At 42.7% G+C, this 16,199-nt stretch overlaps 1 protein-coding gene across 6 annotated transcripts in view; it reads left to right on the forward strand.

The window, feature by feature from the left end:
* The first annotated feature begins 2,703 nt into the window (after positions 1-2,703).
* The window catches only part of VPS39 (VPS39 subunit of HOPS complex), a 32,578-nt gene continuing 19,082 nt past the window's right edge, over positions 2,704-16,199 (forward strand). Inside the window, exons 1-11 of one of the 6 annotated variants that reach the window (XM_038405358.2) lie at positions 2,776-3,005; positions 7,233-7,298; positions 8,277-8,303; positions 8,784-8,848; positions 9,672-9,714; positions 10,182-10,232; positions 10,685-10,779; positions 12,966-13,064; positions 13,872-13,964; positions 15,282-15,465; positions 16,076-16,196. In XM_038405358.2, coding sequence (XP_038261286.1) covers positions 2,933-3,005; positions 7,233-7,298; positions 8,277-8,303; positions 8,784-8,848; positions 9,672-9,714; positions 10,182-10,232; positions 10,685-10,779; positions 12,966-13,064; positions 13,872-13,964; positions 15,282-15,465; positions 16,076-16,196 — 917 coding nt within the window. In that variant the 5' untranslated portion in view covers positions 2,776-2,932. Of the gene's footprint in view, positions 3,006-7,232; positions 7,299-8,276; positions 8,304-8,783; positions 8,849-9,671; positions 9,715-10,181; positions 10,233-10,684; positions 10,780-12,162; positions 12,470-12,965; positions 13,065-13,871; positions 13,965-15,281; positions 15,466-16,075; positions 16,197-16,199 lie in introns of those variants that run through there. The other 5 variants (XM_038405351.2, XM_038405354.2, XM_038405352.2 and 2 more) reach the window with 5 other exon arrangements.

Genomic DNA, 16,199 nt, shown 5'->3' on the forward strand with positions numbered 1-16,199 from the left:
ACAGCTCTACACTCAAACTCTCCTGTTTTCTGGCTCTGTTTGCTGACTCCTATGCTGCTGCTAACTGGCTCTTCTGGGCTAGTCTTCATATTTTCTTTAACTCCTATTTGTTCTATTCACCTCTAATATCAAAGAATCATCACTTAACCATCTCCACGTTGCAGTTCCAGGGCATGTGTGTGTTTTTAATAAAACCAAGGCCAGGGCCTAGGAAGGACCTAACTCAGTTTGATTCCTTTTGCTGAGCAGCTCTGCTTTGGGATGGGGAATGGACAGAAAATAATCTTTGTTCTTCAAAAGAGTTGCAAGGAACTTGGCTTCTTTAAACAATAATCAAGCTCTAGTTCACTATTTCCCTTTTAACCCTCAGATGCCTGCTATCTTATTTACCTCCTCTCTAATTCCATTCTAATAGTTGTCCTATTCCCTGTTATAAATTTAAGCTCAGCAATAATGGTCACTTGCGTGATGTCATTTGCTGGTTGAAAAGCTCTTGCGATGGTTGTCCAGGACATGTATTTGAATTTTGAATCTAAGCTAAGCTATTTCAAACCAAGTTTCAAAATTGGCTAGGTGTCCAAGAGGTTGGAGAGGAGAATAAATATAGCAGAGATCACATACTATCAGCCAACAGCTATGCTGGGCTCTTGATCCATGCTGTTGTTTGACTCTTCTCAAGCAGTAGATTGATTCAATATTGAAGCCGTCTCTCCATCCTGTGGACTATACCTAATCAGTAAAATGCACACTGTTTCAGAATGTATTCTACACAATTTCTTGCTCTCAGCTACTTTTCCTTTTTTTGTTTTGACACAGGTTTCCTATTTTTTTTCAGCAGCAAGTGTCTGTTTCCTCTCATGAAATAGCTTAATGCTATGGGCTTAGCTCTACCATCACTCTGGATAACTTATATTTGAGATTAGTCTCATGAGCAGTAGGATACTTAACAGTGCAAGTGGTTCCTCCTGAGGGCATTCTATGCCAAAAAAAGATTAAAATTCTGCACACTATTTTAAAGTTATGCAAATTTTATGTGTTAAAGGTGGAGGCTCGAGCATGGCAGTGGGAGCATAGGTGGGAGATCCCTGTGAAGCTCCCCCAGGTCACAGACTCAGACCCAGGAGGAGTCAGGATCTGATGAGGGTGGCAGAAGCTTGGTAGAATTAGATGAGGGAGAGACTAGGGTCATTTGATGAAGGGAAGAACCATCAGCCTTGATGGAAAGAGAATGAATAAAGGCTCACATGCAGTCGCTGAAGAGGGTGACAATGATGGAGTTTGCCTTCTACCCTATGAAGTAATGGGTACAATTGTATCATAAATACTGTACACGCATAAAGTGATAATACATCCTTGCTGATAGTACAGAAGTCAAAGAGAGCAATATGTTTGTTTTAGGACAGTAACACCACTACTATTCTCATTTTAACTGTGAGAGGCAGTAAAAAGTAGGGTGCCAAATGGTTGCAAAGGCATGATGTAACTATATGATCAAAATGTAAACTTCATTTTATTAAGGCTGATAAGCTTTATTCATTTTCTACTGTAAACTGTCTAGGAAAGGAGACAGGATCCTAAGCTAGCTGGCCAATTGGTCTTAGCAAGTGTAACAGTTCTTTTGATAGGTTTCAGAGTAGCAGCCGTGTTCGTCTGTATTCGCAAAAAGAAAAGGAGTACTTGTGGCACCTTAGAGACAAATAAACAAATTTATTTGAGCATAAGCTTTCGTGAGCTACAGCTCACTTCATCGGATGCATTTTGATAAGTTGTGAGTTTGGTGCATAGGCACTGGATGCCCCTTGGTGTTTTAGCCCTACGGAAGCAGATAAAGCTCAGGTCATGAACGCACACGTCTGCGCGTGCTGGAACGGAGCTGGCTTTTTATTTTAGTTTGGTCCTAGTCACTGCGAGATGGGTCATGCTTACACCGGTGACTCTAATAGCTACTGTTACAGGGTGATACACACTCCTTTGCCCCCTTCTCTGGGCAGGCTCCTGGTACCTTAAATGTTGGGGGAACGGTCAGAAGCGAACAGCAGCTTGAACTCCCTGGGCCAGCGCTTGTGTTTTAATGGGATGCCTTCCTGCGTGCGCCAGTATTTACTGCTTCATGGCCCACGGCTGCAGGCGTGTTGGCCGGCTGATTCTGCCAAGCTGAGCAGCCGGGAAGTAGCGACTGTTGTACCTGTTTAAGGAGGCAGCAGCCTCGGTGTTTCTAGCCCCCCCATTAAGAGGGACGGGAAGTTCACAGCTCTCAGGGCCCGGGGTCCTGCTTCAGCGAGCAGGAGCCACGTTACCCCTGGTGAACAGCGCGTTGGCTTTGTGGCCACGCCGCTGAGAAGTGGCAGAGTCGCGGCGCGCAGACGAGCTCTGAGCTACAGGTCTAGGGGCGGGCGGGCGGGCGGGCCCCCTGTGCATGGGCCGGGCCGGGCCGGGCCGGGGGAAGGGCGAGGGGGCAGTGCAGGGATGGGGGAGGCCGGGCTGGCAGCGGGGGGGGGGGGACTCGCCCCGTGCGGGGGGAGGGAAGGGCCGGGCCTGGTGCGGAGCCCAGCGAAGCGGGAGCGGAACGTCTCGGGGCGGAGGAGGCGCCTCCAAGGGGCACAGGCCTTGCGGGTGCGGCGAGGAGCCGTGAGCCGGCGGGACCCACAGGCGAGGCCGCAAACTCGGCGAGGGGGCGGGGCCTAGGGCGGGACAGGAGCCGGGGGGCGGAGCTTGCCCTGGGGAGGAGGCGGAGCTTGTGGGCGGGCTCCGGCAGGGAAGCGGAACGCGCTGGGCGCGGGGGCTGCCGGGAAGGGTTGGGGCTCAGCTGGGCCTGTACTTGGGCACGCGGGGGCCCCGCGTCAGGGCGGCGCAGGATTCTCCAGCCCGGCCGGCCCGGGGGTGCGGCTGAGGTGGCGCTACCAGCCCAGAGCGAGTGCGGGGAGCTGCCGCCATGCACGACGCCTTCGAGCCGGTGCCGATCCTGGAGAAGCTGCCGCTGCAGATAGACTGTCTGGCGGCTTGGGGTGAGCGGCGGGGCTGCCCCCGGGCTCCTTCCCACGGCCCTTAGCCCCTCCCCCGGGGACCCCGCGGTGGCGGGGCGGCGGTTCCTCCGCCTGCTGCTGGGGCCAGCTCCGAGGCCGCGGCCCGCTTGTGACCCCGCGCCCTGATCGCCGTCGCTGAGCCCAGTGGCTCCAAACACCCCTGTGACACCGCGTTGCCCTCCGCCTCCCGGCTCGCTGCGGCTGTTTCCGTCCGTGGGGTGGGTTCCTCTCGGGAAGGGCTCGAAGCTTTTTCTAAAAACACACGCCCCAGACTTCGTGGTGAATTCTGGGGTTTCTATAAACTAGCGTAGCCCAGGGCAACGGCTAGCGGGGCTTGAGCCCCCGTTACAGGGAATAGAGAGAGGGGACTGGAATTGGGCTGAAGTGTGATTTGTAGCCTCCACGCATTAAAAAGATGCGCTTTTGAAGGGTAGTGGAAGTGAAACACTTTGGTCTGTTTCAGAGTAGCAGCCGTGTTAGTCTGTATTCGCAAAAAGAAAAGGAGTACTTGTGGCACCTTAGAGACTAACAAATTTATTAGAGCATAAGCTTTCGTGAGCTACAGTTTTTTGTCAACTGCTGGAAATGGCCCACCTTGATATCACTACAAAAGGTTTCCCCCCCACACACACACCCTGCTCTCCTGCTGGTAATAGCTCACCTTACCTGATCGCTCTCATTACAGTGTGTATGGTAACACCCATTGTTAAAAAAACTTTCCACCAAATGCATCCGATGAAGTGAGCTGTAACTCACGAAAGCTTATGCTCTAATAAATTTGTTAGTCTCTTAAGGTGCCACAAGTACTCCTTTTCTTATTGTGTGTTAAGTGTGAGTCTGAATGGTAGAGAGGGAGAAAATGTGTTCTTGTGTAGCATAAGAAGTGATACTTTGCGTTTCTCTACCTGGTGTGTTTTATTTGTGAATAAACCCATTCTTTGTGTCTTAAATACAAAACAATCTGACCTGGTGGGTTAGAACTGTTATCCAAGGCTGTGTGTATACTCTGGGACTACGGGCATAGTTACAGCACCATAGCTATGCTGATGAAAAGTCACAGTGTAGATGCAGTCTGTGCTGGCAGAAAGGGATTTTCTATCAGTGTAGGTAAACACCCCACATGCCCAAGTGAGGTTAGTTAGGTCAATAGAATCATTTTTCCATTGAACTAGCAGCTATGTCTCTCAGGGCTGTGCCAACCTATATTGACTCAAATTTTAAGGTGTAGATCAGGCCTAAGTGACAATTCAAGTAACTGTTATTACTGTAAATGGAATAGTGATTACTTATAGTGGTATAAAATGTTTCCATATTTATAAATATGGGTTAGCTAGTTTCTCCCTGTAATTTTCTTTCTTGTAGATTGCTTGTTACTATTAGCAAAGCTGTGATATTAACAAATCAAGTTTAGCAAGTAGATAGTTCATAGCAAACTTGTGTTAGTGATACCTAGGTGAATAGGTTTTATTTATCATACACCTCTGACTGCCTCATCTATGGTCTAATCAGTTTTCTCTGTGACTCTTTAATACTAAACCATTGGAGCAGTTTCAAAGAAATGTTATATTATGGAACAAAAACTTTCATGTAAAAGAGTAACTTTGTCAGAAACGGTTTCAGAGTAGCAGTCGTGTTAGTCTGTATTCGCAAAAAGAAAAGGAGTACTTGTGGCACCTTAGAGACTAACAAATTTATTAGAGCATAAGCTTTCGTGAGCTACAGCTCAATGCATCCGATGAAGTGAGCTGTAGCTCACGAAAGCTTATGCTCTAATAAATTTGTTAGTCTCTAAGGTGCCACAAGTACTCCTTTTCTTTTTGTCAGAAACTTGGCTTGTTTTTAATTAAGCCTTAAAAACAAAACACTGTGATTTAAATTCTGTAGCTAAATTGAATATATTCCTTAGAGTGGCACTAATACAGTGGAGAAAACATTGAAATTGAGAAACTTCATTGCAAAACAGATTTATTTGTTTCATTGAAGTCATAATCCTGTGGGTTTTTTGAGCACAACAGTCTCATGGAATAGAGATGTTGTACTTCCAGTTTTATGACTTAATTTCTGATTAAATAGGGGAAGAGGAGGCTCAGGAGAAGCAAGATCTTGTTAAATCACAAGTAGCTTTGAGAAAATATGGTGTGAAAAAGGGAAAGGTAAATTTCATATGTTTAGTAAAGTTTTCCCTGTTATGAAGCTAAAGATTAATTGAAATTTAATGAACAAAAATTTTTGTGCATGAGTTGCACAGCAATACTTAGATTCAAAGCCTTCTAATATGCAATGTACCTGTGTGTGTGTGTGGAAAAACAGTGGATTTCTCAAGTATTCTACTTCGTAAATCCAAAATGACTTTTATGTGTCACAGCAACTCAAATACTGTTTTTTTTTCTAACTAATGTAATCATGTCAGACATAATTGAATAATTCCTGGGGACCACTGTGACTTCTAAATGTTTGACTACTGTGTTCAAAGTCAGAACTCACAAATGGTAGTATCTAAATTTGTCTTGCTCCCTCCAGTTTTTCACTGTGTAGACCAATAAGTTGGGAGGAACACCAGGCATTTATATGCAGCAGCTAATGCTTGAAAAGTAGTTTATGTATATTTATGAAGAATGCGGAGCGCTCTCTCCCTTTTACTTTTACTTCATTATGAGTAGGGCCCTATCTAATTCACAGTCCATTTTGGTCAATTTTACAATCATAGGATTTTAAAAATCATAAATGTCATGATTTCATCTATTTAAATGTGAAATCTCATGGTGTTGTGTTTGGAAATCTCATGGTGTTGTGTCCTGACATGAAAAGGAGTTGTGGGGGATTGCAAGGTTATTGTAGGGGGGCTGCAGTACTGCTACCCTTACTCCTGCACTGTTGGTGGCGGCAGTGCCACCTTCAGGGTTGGGCAGCTGGGGAATGGAAGCTGCTAACTGGGATCCGAGCTCTGAAGGCAGAGCCTCCTCAAACAGCAGGACAGAAGTAAAGACAGCATGTTATGATTATTGCCACCCTTACTTCTGCGCTGTTGCCTGCAGATCTGGGCCCTCAGTCAACAGCTGCCACTCTCCAGCCACCCAGCTCTGAAGGCAGTGCAGAAGTAAGGGTGACAATACCATGACCTCCTTAAAATAACCTTGCGACACTCTCCCCCCACCCCCCTGCCTGCAACTGGCTTTTTGGTCAGGACCTCCAATTCGAAAAACATTGGTCTCCACTGTGAAATCTGTATAGTATGGGATAAAAGCACACACAAGATCAGATTTCATGGTCCATGACATGTTTTTCATGGCCGTGAATTTGATAGGGCCCTAATTATGAGCAAGTAGGCTCCTGTGTTGAGGACATGTTTTCATACTTCTTTCCTGATCCCTGGAAATGTTTGTTTCCCAAAACAAAGGTTACTCTATATGCAAGCACTTCCGCTAAGGCAGACGTGGGCAAACTACAGTCCGGGGGCTGCATCCAGCCCTTCAGACCTTTAAATCCAGCCCTCAAGCTCCTGCCAGGGAGCAGGGTTGGAGGCTAGCTCTATACGGCTTCCTCCGGCTCCTATGTATATGGGCAGCCAGTGGGCTTTGCACACTGCCACTGCCCCCGCAGCTCCCATTGGCCAGAAAATGGGGCCAATAGGAGCTTCAGGGGTGGCACCTGCAGATGGGGCAGCACGCAGAGCTGCCTGACCATGTCTCTGCGTGGGAGCTGGGGGGGACATTAAGCTGCTTCTGGGAGCTGCTTGAGGTAAGCACCGCCCAGAGCCTGCACCTTGTGCCCCGACCCCTTGCCCCAGCCCATATCCCCCTCTGAACCCATCGGTCCCACACCCCAGAGCCCGCACCCCATGCCCTCAGCCCCATACCCCTGCCCCAACCTGGAGCTCCCTCCCACACCCTGAACTCCTCATTTCTGGCCCCACCCCAGAGCCTGCACCCCCAACCGGAGCCCTTACCGCAACCCCCAATTTTGTGAGCATTCATGGCCAACCATACAATTTCCGTACCCAGATGTGGCCCTTGGGCCAAAAAGTTTGCCTACCCCTGCTCTAGGGAAACAGTGGAAGAGCCATGCATGTTCTCCAGCCGAAATTTGCCATAATATGTTTTGGACCATTCAACAGTGGGCTTCGGTTTAAAAAGATGAAGAATTTTCAGATTAATTTTAGCTGAGGGGGGTATTCTTATTGGTACTGATAAGAATTCTCTTATCTTACAGAGGAATGGCTGCTTGTTGGCACCAAACAAGGGCATCTCCTCCTTTACAGGATCAGGAAGGATATAGGTGAGCTTGTACAAAAAACCCCAAACTTTTGTGCAATATTATGACAATGTATCATTCTCCACTCTTCAGTGACTCTAATACTGGTACCCTGGTACATTTAGTATACTGAACAGCGGCTTTTATCACCTATTGCTTACGAAAATGTTTATACAGGGCCACTGCAATATGTACAGATCTTACCTTTTCTTTCCTTCTCTCTGTCTTCTAGAGTTTACCATCTGCTTTAAAAATTACCCTTTCTCACAAGATTCCACCAAAGTTAAGAATTGTATTAAGATGATAAAATAAAAAGAAAACAGTACAGAGTTTAAGCATAAAGTTTCTGGTTATCTAGCTGAACTATAATGGTTTCCACATGTGTGTTTACAGTAAATTAGTGTAATGTGCATTAATACAATACCCAACATGCATAAACTGTAACAGAACCTAGTGAATAGATCAGATTGGTGGTGCAGTAAAAGGGCAACTTAATTAAAAGGTGAGACCCACCATCTTGATTGATACACATAATAAAATTAAAACTGGTTCAGAATCCTAACATAATCTAGACCAAAAAGTACTCCCCTCTCTGTCTTTTGAGGAAGTGGTCACAAGTGGCCTTAGTCCATTCTGGTAATGCCACAAAGAGCCTATTATATTTAGAATCATATATAAAATTACTCGTGTTAAACAGATCTAGATCTCCGGTATCTACCAGTTATAATGTGCAGAAAGCCATACTATTAAATGTACTTTAATTTAATAGTTCATTGGATTGCAAAGGAAAAAGTAAAAAGGTGTGGCACATCTGCCCCCAATTGCACCTGCTCTCAGAAGGATTCTCTTTCTATTGTATATACTTGGATTCCTAAACCCTAATTCTAGCTCATTTTTCCCAGCCTCCATAGGAAGTCTGTTTCAATAGATCATGCTGACTTGAGTTGGTAGTGTCTTTTGTCTCACTTGGTAAATTTCTCCCCCTTTTTGCATCAATACCAGGAGAGGTTACATCATCAGAAAGTGGCTGTAAGTTTGTATCCATAAAACTCCTTTTAAACCCTTGTAGTGAAGTTTTTTTTTCTTTTTCCGTCTTGCAATGATGTGCTTCCTGGAGATTTGAGTTGCTGGTATTTGTTTGGCTGGGAAAAAAGGTGCTTTAGGGCTGTCTTCATAGCTTGGGGTTTTTAAATATTTAATTAAATTATATTAGGATCTGAGATTCCAAGGCAAGGATTTAGTTAATGATGGGACCTTCTTATTTGCTGACTTCATGAAGTTAAACCATGTTTTTGGAATCCCCAGCAACATATGTATGACAACCTCAGATCTCACAAACTGGTTTAAGAAAAAGGAAGCACACAGTTCTTGCAAGACATGCAATCTTCTGTGATTAGATGTTTAATTCGATTTCTGCTATAATTTATGGGACTTAGAGTAAGGTTTTATGCAGTAATAAATCTAAAGGCAACTGTGATTTTATGTCACTCTTTAACCTCTGCTTGGTAGGTTGCAACAGATTTGAAGTGACACTAGAGAAATCCAACAAGAACTTCTCAAAAAAGATTCAGCAGGTAGGAAATGGCAGTTGTTGACATTGGGAAAGATTGCTGGTGTTTCCACTAAGAGGGTGCAATGTGAAATACATTAATCTGGAATCCCCAGAAGGCTTTTTTTTTTTTAAACAGTAAACTTTGTTCGGAGTGGCAGAAACTAGACTGTGAGTTTGTCCACAGTCCCTTCCTACAGTAGGAAGGAACTTGGATTGCTGGTTACAGCAGATGACTTGGTGTTAGGACTCATTTATTGAATCGCTGTGACCTCCAGCAAATCATACATGTTTGTACGATGGAGATAATACATTGCTGTCTGACATGGTGATAGAATTAATGAAGTAAAGCACTTGATATCCTTAGATGAAACATGCCATTAAAGTGCAAATATTGTTTAGCCTATTAGAGGCTGGAATCTAGAATAGCTGTGTACTGACTTGCTGTCAATTTTATTATTTTAATTTCGATAGATGTTAGCACACTGAATATGTCACTGCACCTTGCCAGTAGTTTTTAAGGAATCATTTACATCCTTTTATTGGTAAAGCACCAGAACATGGTTAAATCTTGTTAAAGAGATCTACGTTGTTAAGCTTCCTCACTAGGAAAGGATATAAACAATATAAGCTAGCTTTATCAGACACTTCATGAGTATAGGTATGGGATTGTACTTTCTATGCAGCATTTCTCCAGCTACTGTAACAGTAGCCCAATCTTCATTGCCTTGTGTGGGTAAATAAAACTCTTTGCATAGACTAATTAAATCTCTGTCCATGTCTGGGTGCTGGGCAGGGAAGAGTGTTTGGCTTGTAGAGATGTTGCTTTAATACAATTCTCTTTTCAGATTCATGTTGTTTCCCAATTTAAAATTCTGGTCAGTTTGTTAGGTAAGTGAAGTATATGTTTCAGTATTCAATTCTTTTTTTGGTGCAATTACTTGGCTGAGCATGACATCTCTTTTTCCCCCCACCCCCCGTATAGACTATCCGTTTGTTGTACCAAGGAAAGTGAATAATTCACACTCTCATCTACTCTAAGGTTTATTCTTAAAACAGTTTGCCACCATCTTGATTTGGGGTGGTCCTTCTTCACACCTGCATGGCGGTCTAGTTGCTGAAAAGTCAGAGTCTAGAATTCAGCCCTCTAATTTGCAGGGAAGTGTTGTGCAGTATAGGTTAAGAAGCAGCTGGGCTACCCTTAAGCCAGTAAAGACATTTGGGGAACAGACCACTAATATTCAAATAACTTATGCAAGAATTTTGAGTACTGTATGTTGGGTGAACTTATTCTTGAATTTTGATCTTCCTTGTCTCTTTTTACTTATGGTACAACTCCTTCCTTTTTGACCTCCAAGTCCCAGCTCTCCCGACTCCAGCATGTGTAGAATGCTGCTGCCTGCGTTCTCGTGCGTACAAAAACTTGACCACACCAGCTCCAACTTTCAACTCTGTTCACCACCCACAAATTTCAGGAGCCAGTTCAAAATGGTCTTTTTTTAATGAGAGCTTCTATCATGAACTTGCTGCGGCCTGCTTTCTCTTCTGTCTTCCACTTTGTTTGCTTGTTTAGCACCCGTTCTTGGTTCCTTCGTGCAGTCTTGCCACAGTTGGTGTGAAAGTCTTCTGCAACCCAGAAACCTTTTTGTCTCTGCCTCACTGATTGTTTTCAAATTGTCAAGGGGGGAAAAGAAACCAGTCTCCTTCCTATCCTGAAACTTAAAATTTCTCTCACTAGTTTGGATCTGCTTTGTAAACGTACTTAAATTTGTAAAGTGTCTTGTGATAGTTTCTGTAAACTAAAAATGAGTTGCATGTTTTAAATTATTGGACAATAATTAAGGAATTTTGTCTAAAACAGAAAATAACATTTATGTCCACGACCTGTTGACATTTCAACAAATCACCACAGTCTCTAAGGCAAAAGGTGCATCTCTGTTCACCTGTGACTTGCAGGTAAGTGGAGGCAGGTTAATGTTGTAAGTGTTTTGACAAAGTCTCATAACAAAGACTAACTTTCAAATTGCTCAGAGGGTTTTTCGTACGTTACAAAGTTATTTTCATTTTAAATTTATTATGTGAGAAATTGGGAGATGTTGGGGTTCAGCACTTCTGAAAATCAGACTGCTTATTTATGTGTTTAACAATGGACTTAGGAACTTCATTCCAGGCACCAAGTTTTAAAAATGTTGGTCTTGGTCTCTTCCTCCACTTTGTAAGAGTACACTTGGTTGTAATTTTGGCATTTCACCCATTGATTCAAGACTCAACTGAATTTTCATCCTAAGTGATGAGATTTTTAAAGAGTGGTTCTTCAAGTGCTTTTTTGAGTTTGGAAGCCATCCTCATCTTGGGACTTAAAATGGGGCTTACAAAGGTAATGGAACCACCATCTGAGTGATTCTTTAAATTTTCACTTTACCATCTTTCTCTGAAGATTGTTTCTGGTAACAGTTGCATTAACCTAGAATGTCTTGGAGACATTAATGGCTGATTCAATCTATATAATGTTCCATAAGGATAAGGTGGTCCTTCATCCTGGTCCTACGGTCTTATAAAAATGGTCTTATTTACACAAACATCAGTTAATCAGTTTACCTGTACTTTGGTCCCCAAGCCTTGCTTATAGGTAGAGGAGACTTAAGTTAATGGTTTACCTCTAGTGCTTTGATTTACTCTTCAAAGGGAGCTTGGTCTTTGTAATTAGGCAAGCTGAAACTTTTGCCCAGTGATAAACATTTTCTCATAATTATTTAGTCTTGGGCTTCTAGTGTTAACATACAGCTAATGCTAAATCGTATGAAACATGCAAATCCAAGCATTACAAAGTGTCTTGTTATAACTGGGTTTATTTTTTGTGTGTGGGTATCTGACTTAGCGTGTACTTACAGTGGTGCCTCTTGTCAATAAACTGTTCTAATTAACTAGAATACAAAACATAGGACCTTAGATCATATTAGTTCATTAATATGATCATATCCCCCTTCCTTTGAATCCCTTGTTCCCCACTCCTTCAGCACATAAGAGTTAAGCTTTTCATCTTTGCATTCAAGGTCCCGACTAATGCCAATTTTTAATGCTGATCTGTCCTTGTCTTTTTCATATTGCCACAGTCCTTTCCACTTCACCAGTAATATTAGTTTCCACCTGCTATCTTTTTCTCCCACGCTGCTTGACTCCATGTGGAACCCCTCTTGGAGCTGATATGTAAAGCACTGCCCTCTCCATAGTCCTATTCCTACCATGCCGCTGTCAAGAAATTAACTAATGATGAGGTAGAAGGGCAGCTGGGGACAGCAAAACACCATTGACCACTTAGAGTAGGAAAAAAAGGTACAAACAACTTCTCTTGTTGACTGAAGGGTCTTGGGGAAAGACTGCCTTTCTTCGTTTGTACAGCACCTAGCACATTGTGGGAGCTACAGGAAGAATAGTGGGAGTAGATGGCTGAATAATGGGCAATGGGAATTGGTGGCTTTCACCTCTTCAGGTCTAGCTCAGGATAGTAGTGACTGTGAGCCATTACCATCTTGAAGGCTGGCTGGCTAACTACATGAAAGGGTTTGGTGCATCTTGTCCACAGGGAAATGGAACAGGTGTCCTCATTGCATAAACCACCATCACAATGTTTGGTCTCTGCAGAAAGGTCAGTCTATGCCTGTTCATTGAGGTTTTGGCTTATCTTTTTCTGTATCGAGGCGGTCTCACCAAAATAAGGTTGAGGTACAGTGACAAGTGTGAGTAAGCTTATACTGCTGCTACCCAATTCATTTCTGTCGTGTACACTCAACTTCAGTCTCCAGGGCTGTCATCCTGGTAGCTTTCGTTAACACTAGAGTTCTTGATAAAAGTTCTATTGTGGCCTAGATTTATCTTGCATTAATTATTTCAGAATACATCTCAAAGAATCTTTCTTCTGGCCGCATGCACATCTGAACTCAAGTTCAGCACCTTGATTGACATCCACTTTGGGTTTGGCCCAGTGAGGAAAATAGTCCATGGTGACCTGATGGGAGCATGAAAATTTACTTAGCTTGTCCATTGACCAGTTGTGCTATAGGTTTAGGATTATTTATGGCCCTATATTATCGTCCTTATTTACCTTCTAATCCTAACGCATGTGAGGCTGTCTGTTTTCACAGCACTCTGATACAGGGGAGGAGGTACTGAGGATGTGCGTGGCAGTGCGGAAGAAGCTACAGCTGTATTTCTGGAAGGACAGGGAGTTCTATGAGCTACAGGTGAGATAGTACTGTGGGAACCACTAAACCGTATGAGAGCCCTTGCCAGAGTATCAGATTGTTTTTAATACCCCAGTTTAATCAGCAGTATAATTCAGAATTAGTGTTAGGTTCTGCTTCCAGGGGGCACTTGATAGTATTGGTGCTGCATGGTTTAACAAAGAAGCAGCAATTGAAAGCCAAGCGTTGATACCATCGAAATAATGGATTGGGAGCTAGATATGGATGAAAATCACAAGGAACCAGAAGACTGACTCTTCTCTTGAAGACTATGGGTAGTGATAGAAAGGTACAATTTGTATACAATCCTAATTGTCCTCTGCATTCTAGCTCTGGTCCACTTTGAGGCCCAATTAAATAACTGTTCAGAAAGATCACACTGTCTAGTTACAGAAAAATGCTGCTGTGCAGAAAATGGAGTTGGGATATTCTATCTGAATGCTATCGTTCCCTGGCCAGGAGGGGTTGGGAGTGATTCTAAAGTAGACTCCACTTCTTAAACAGATGTAGTCTGCCCTTTCCTGCAGCAAGCATGATGTTAGTGAGAATTATTCAATGAGTATATCAATATTTTGCAGTAATAACTAATGTTTGCAGTTCTGTAGCTAGTAGGGTGCTCAGTCTTAAAAGAAACCTTTCCTACTGTGTAAGAGTGAAGAAAGGGTAATATGCTGAGTGTTACTGTACTGCTTACCCCACAATTAAATATGAAACAAGCTTTCCAGACCACAGATTAAAAGGAGCCCGGGGAAGGCATAGTTAGCTCCTAAAGCTGCCAATGTGACTTATTTTCCTTTCATCCTTCAGGGGGACTTCAGTGTGCCGGATGTGCCCAAGTCTATGGCATGGTGTGAAAATTCTATCTGTGTAGGTTTCAAGAGAGACTATTATCTGATAAGGGTAAGAACAGGACTTTGAACTGAGTATGTAAGGGGATGTTAATCCTTTTAAGAAGACATAGACTGCTCCCAGGGAGGGAGGATTCAGAGTGTGAGATAGACACTGTTTATCATAAAAATGTGCCATTTTTGACATGCTGTCTTTCAGCTTACACCTCCTTCCACAAAAGCATGCATGTTCCTTTAAATTGCTTGTGTTTCTGAAAAACAAACAATCTTGCTGTTGCAAGTAATTCCTAAGATTAGTGTAACTGAATTAAATTAAGAAAACATTTTTTCAGCTGGGCAGCACTTTAACTCTGTTTCATAATTTCCCTTTTGTTTGGTGTATTTACACCTCAACATAAGAGGGGAAAATATTTTAAAAATAACCTATTCAATAGGAAAGGAGTACTTGTGGCACCTTAGAGACTAACAAATTTATTTGATCATAAGCTTTCGTGAGCTACAACTCACTTTATGCTGAAATAAATTTTAGTCTCTAGGGTTCCACAAGTACTCCTTTTCTTTTTGCGGATACAAACTAACATGGCTGCTACTCTGAAACCTATTCAATAGGGTCTTTTTAAAAGTGAGGTTATTCAAGGGGCAGAGTAACTTCACCAAAATTACTTTAGTGCTTTAGCTGAAATTAAACAGCTTCAATTTGACAACATCTCTTTAAATATCTAAATTCATCACTGTTAATTATTTCAGATTCCACTGCAGGACTGAAATGAAATAGTGCCTTTTATTGTTTAATTTGACAGCAACATTATTTGTCATTGGTTAATTTGACAGCAGCATTAACAATAAAGTCCTAACTATTACCATTACTATAGTTTTCCATCTTTATCATTTTATGCTGATATTTTAGGAAAATAGAATACATACCTATGGTACTGTCATTTAAATAAGGCCCATATATGAATGAGAAGAGTCCAAGGAAAATCCATGGACTACTGCACACTTTTACTGACATCAGTATTATCATTACAGACCGTACGCCTTAGTGGCTAAATAACAAGATCATCCAGTTACAGTAGTCTATTAGCAATAGGAACAGGCTTCCTCAAATTAAGAGAGAAACACAAATTTATTTTTAAATTGCAATGCTAACAAGTAATATTTTGATGCATACAAAAGATGACCTACAAATAGCCTTCAAAACTACCTTCATGTGTTAGTGGATATTTTGAGACTCATGTATCACTCTTTCCAAAAAATATGCTATGAAGTCTGTCTTTTCATCAAGTAGTCTTCTACAGTTTTGAGATGACAACTCCACAGTGAAAACTGAATGACCTTTCCCCTCCCACCCGCCCCCTTCCTCTCACAGGTGGATGGAAAAGGGTCCATCAAAGAACTGTTCCCCACAGGGAAGCAACTTGAACCATTGGTGGCTCCCTTAGCAGATGGAAAAGTTGCAGTTGGTCAAGATGATCTAACGGTAGTACTTAACGAAGAAGGGATCTGTACTCAGAAAGGTGCCTTGAATTGGACAGACATTCCCATTGCTATGGGTGAGGACTAGAAGTAGTTTTTCCTTGCTGTAACCCAACCAGGATTCATCAGCTTTTTGTTTCTTATGAATGGAGCAGATTTAAGTTTACTAGCTTAATGTATGAGGCTTTGATTGTGTCACACTGATTTTATTAGTCATCTGAGTGCTAGCTAGCATGACCTAGTGATTCGAGCAGAGAGGCAAGGGTTATATTTCTGTCTCTACTTCCTTGCTCTCAACTTCTATGCCCTCAGTTTCTTTTTCAATATGGTGGTGATAACTCCATCTTTGTAAAGTGATTTGAGAGTTGCAAATAAGACACTACATATGTGCCACTTGTTTTTGTAATTTAAAACCTGATTTTGGCTTTTGTGAGCAGTTGAGTACTGCAGAATTTGCGTGTGGTGAGAGAGAAGTGGCAAGGAAAACTGAGGAAAAAAATGATAGTAATCAATGAATTGCTGTTAATTTCTAGCATTAAGCTCATTGATGGATTTGGGGGATGGGTGAGAAGGGCGTAACATACTGAAAATTTCTGGAGGGAAGTTATGTTGTGAGTCATGGCCAGCCCTTTCCAGGGTATACTGGAGAAATCTGTCTGATGCATGCTTGTTCCATCTCCCAAACAGAACATCAGCCTCCATACATCATTGCGGTGCTACCAAGGTATGTGGAGATTCGCACTTTTGAACCCCGGCTGCTGGTGCAGAGTATTGAGCTGCAAAGACCACGCTTCATCACCTCTGGAGGGTA

Source organism: Dermochelys coriacea, chromosome 6 (genome assembly GCF_009764565.3).
Source record: "Dermochelys coriacea isolate rDerCor1 chromosome 6, rDerCor1.pri.v4, whole genome shotgun sequence".
Taxonomy (NCBI): domain Eukaryota; kingdom Metazoa; phylum Chordata; order Testudines; family Dermochelyidae; genus Dermochelys; species Dermochelys coriacea.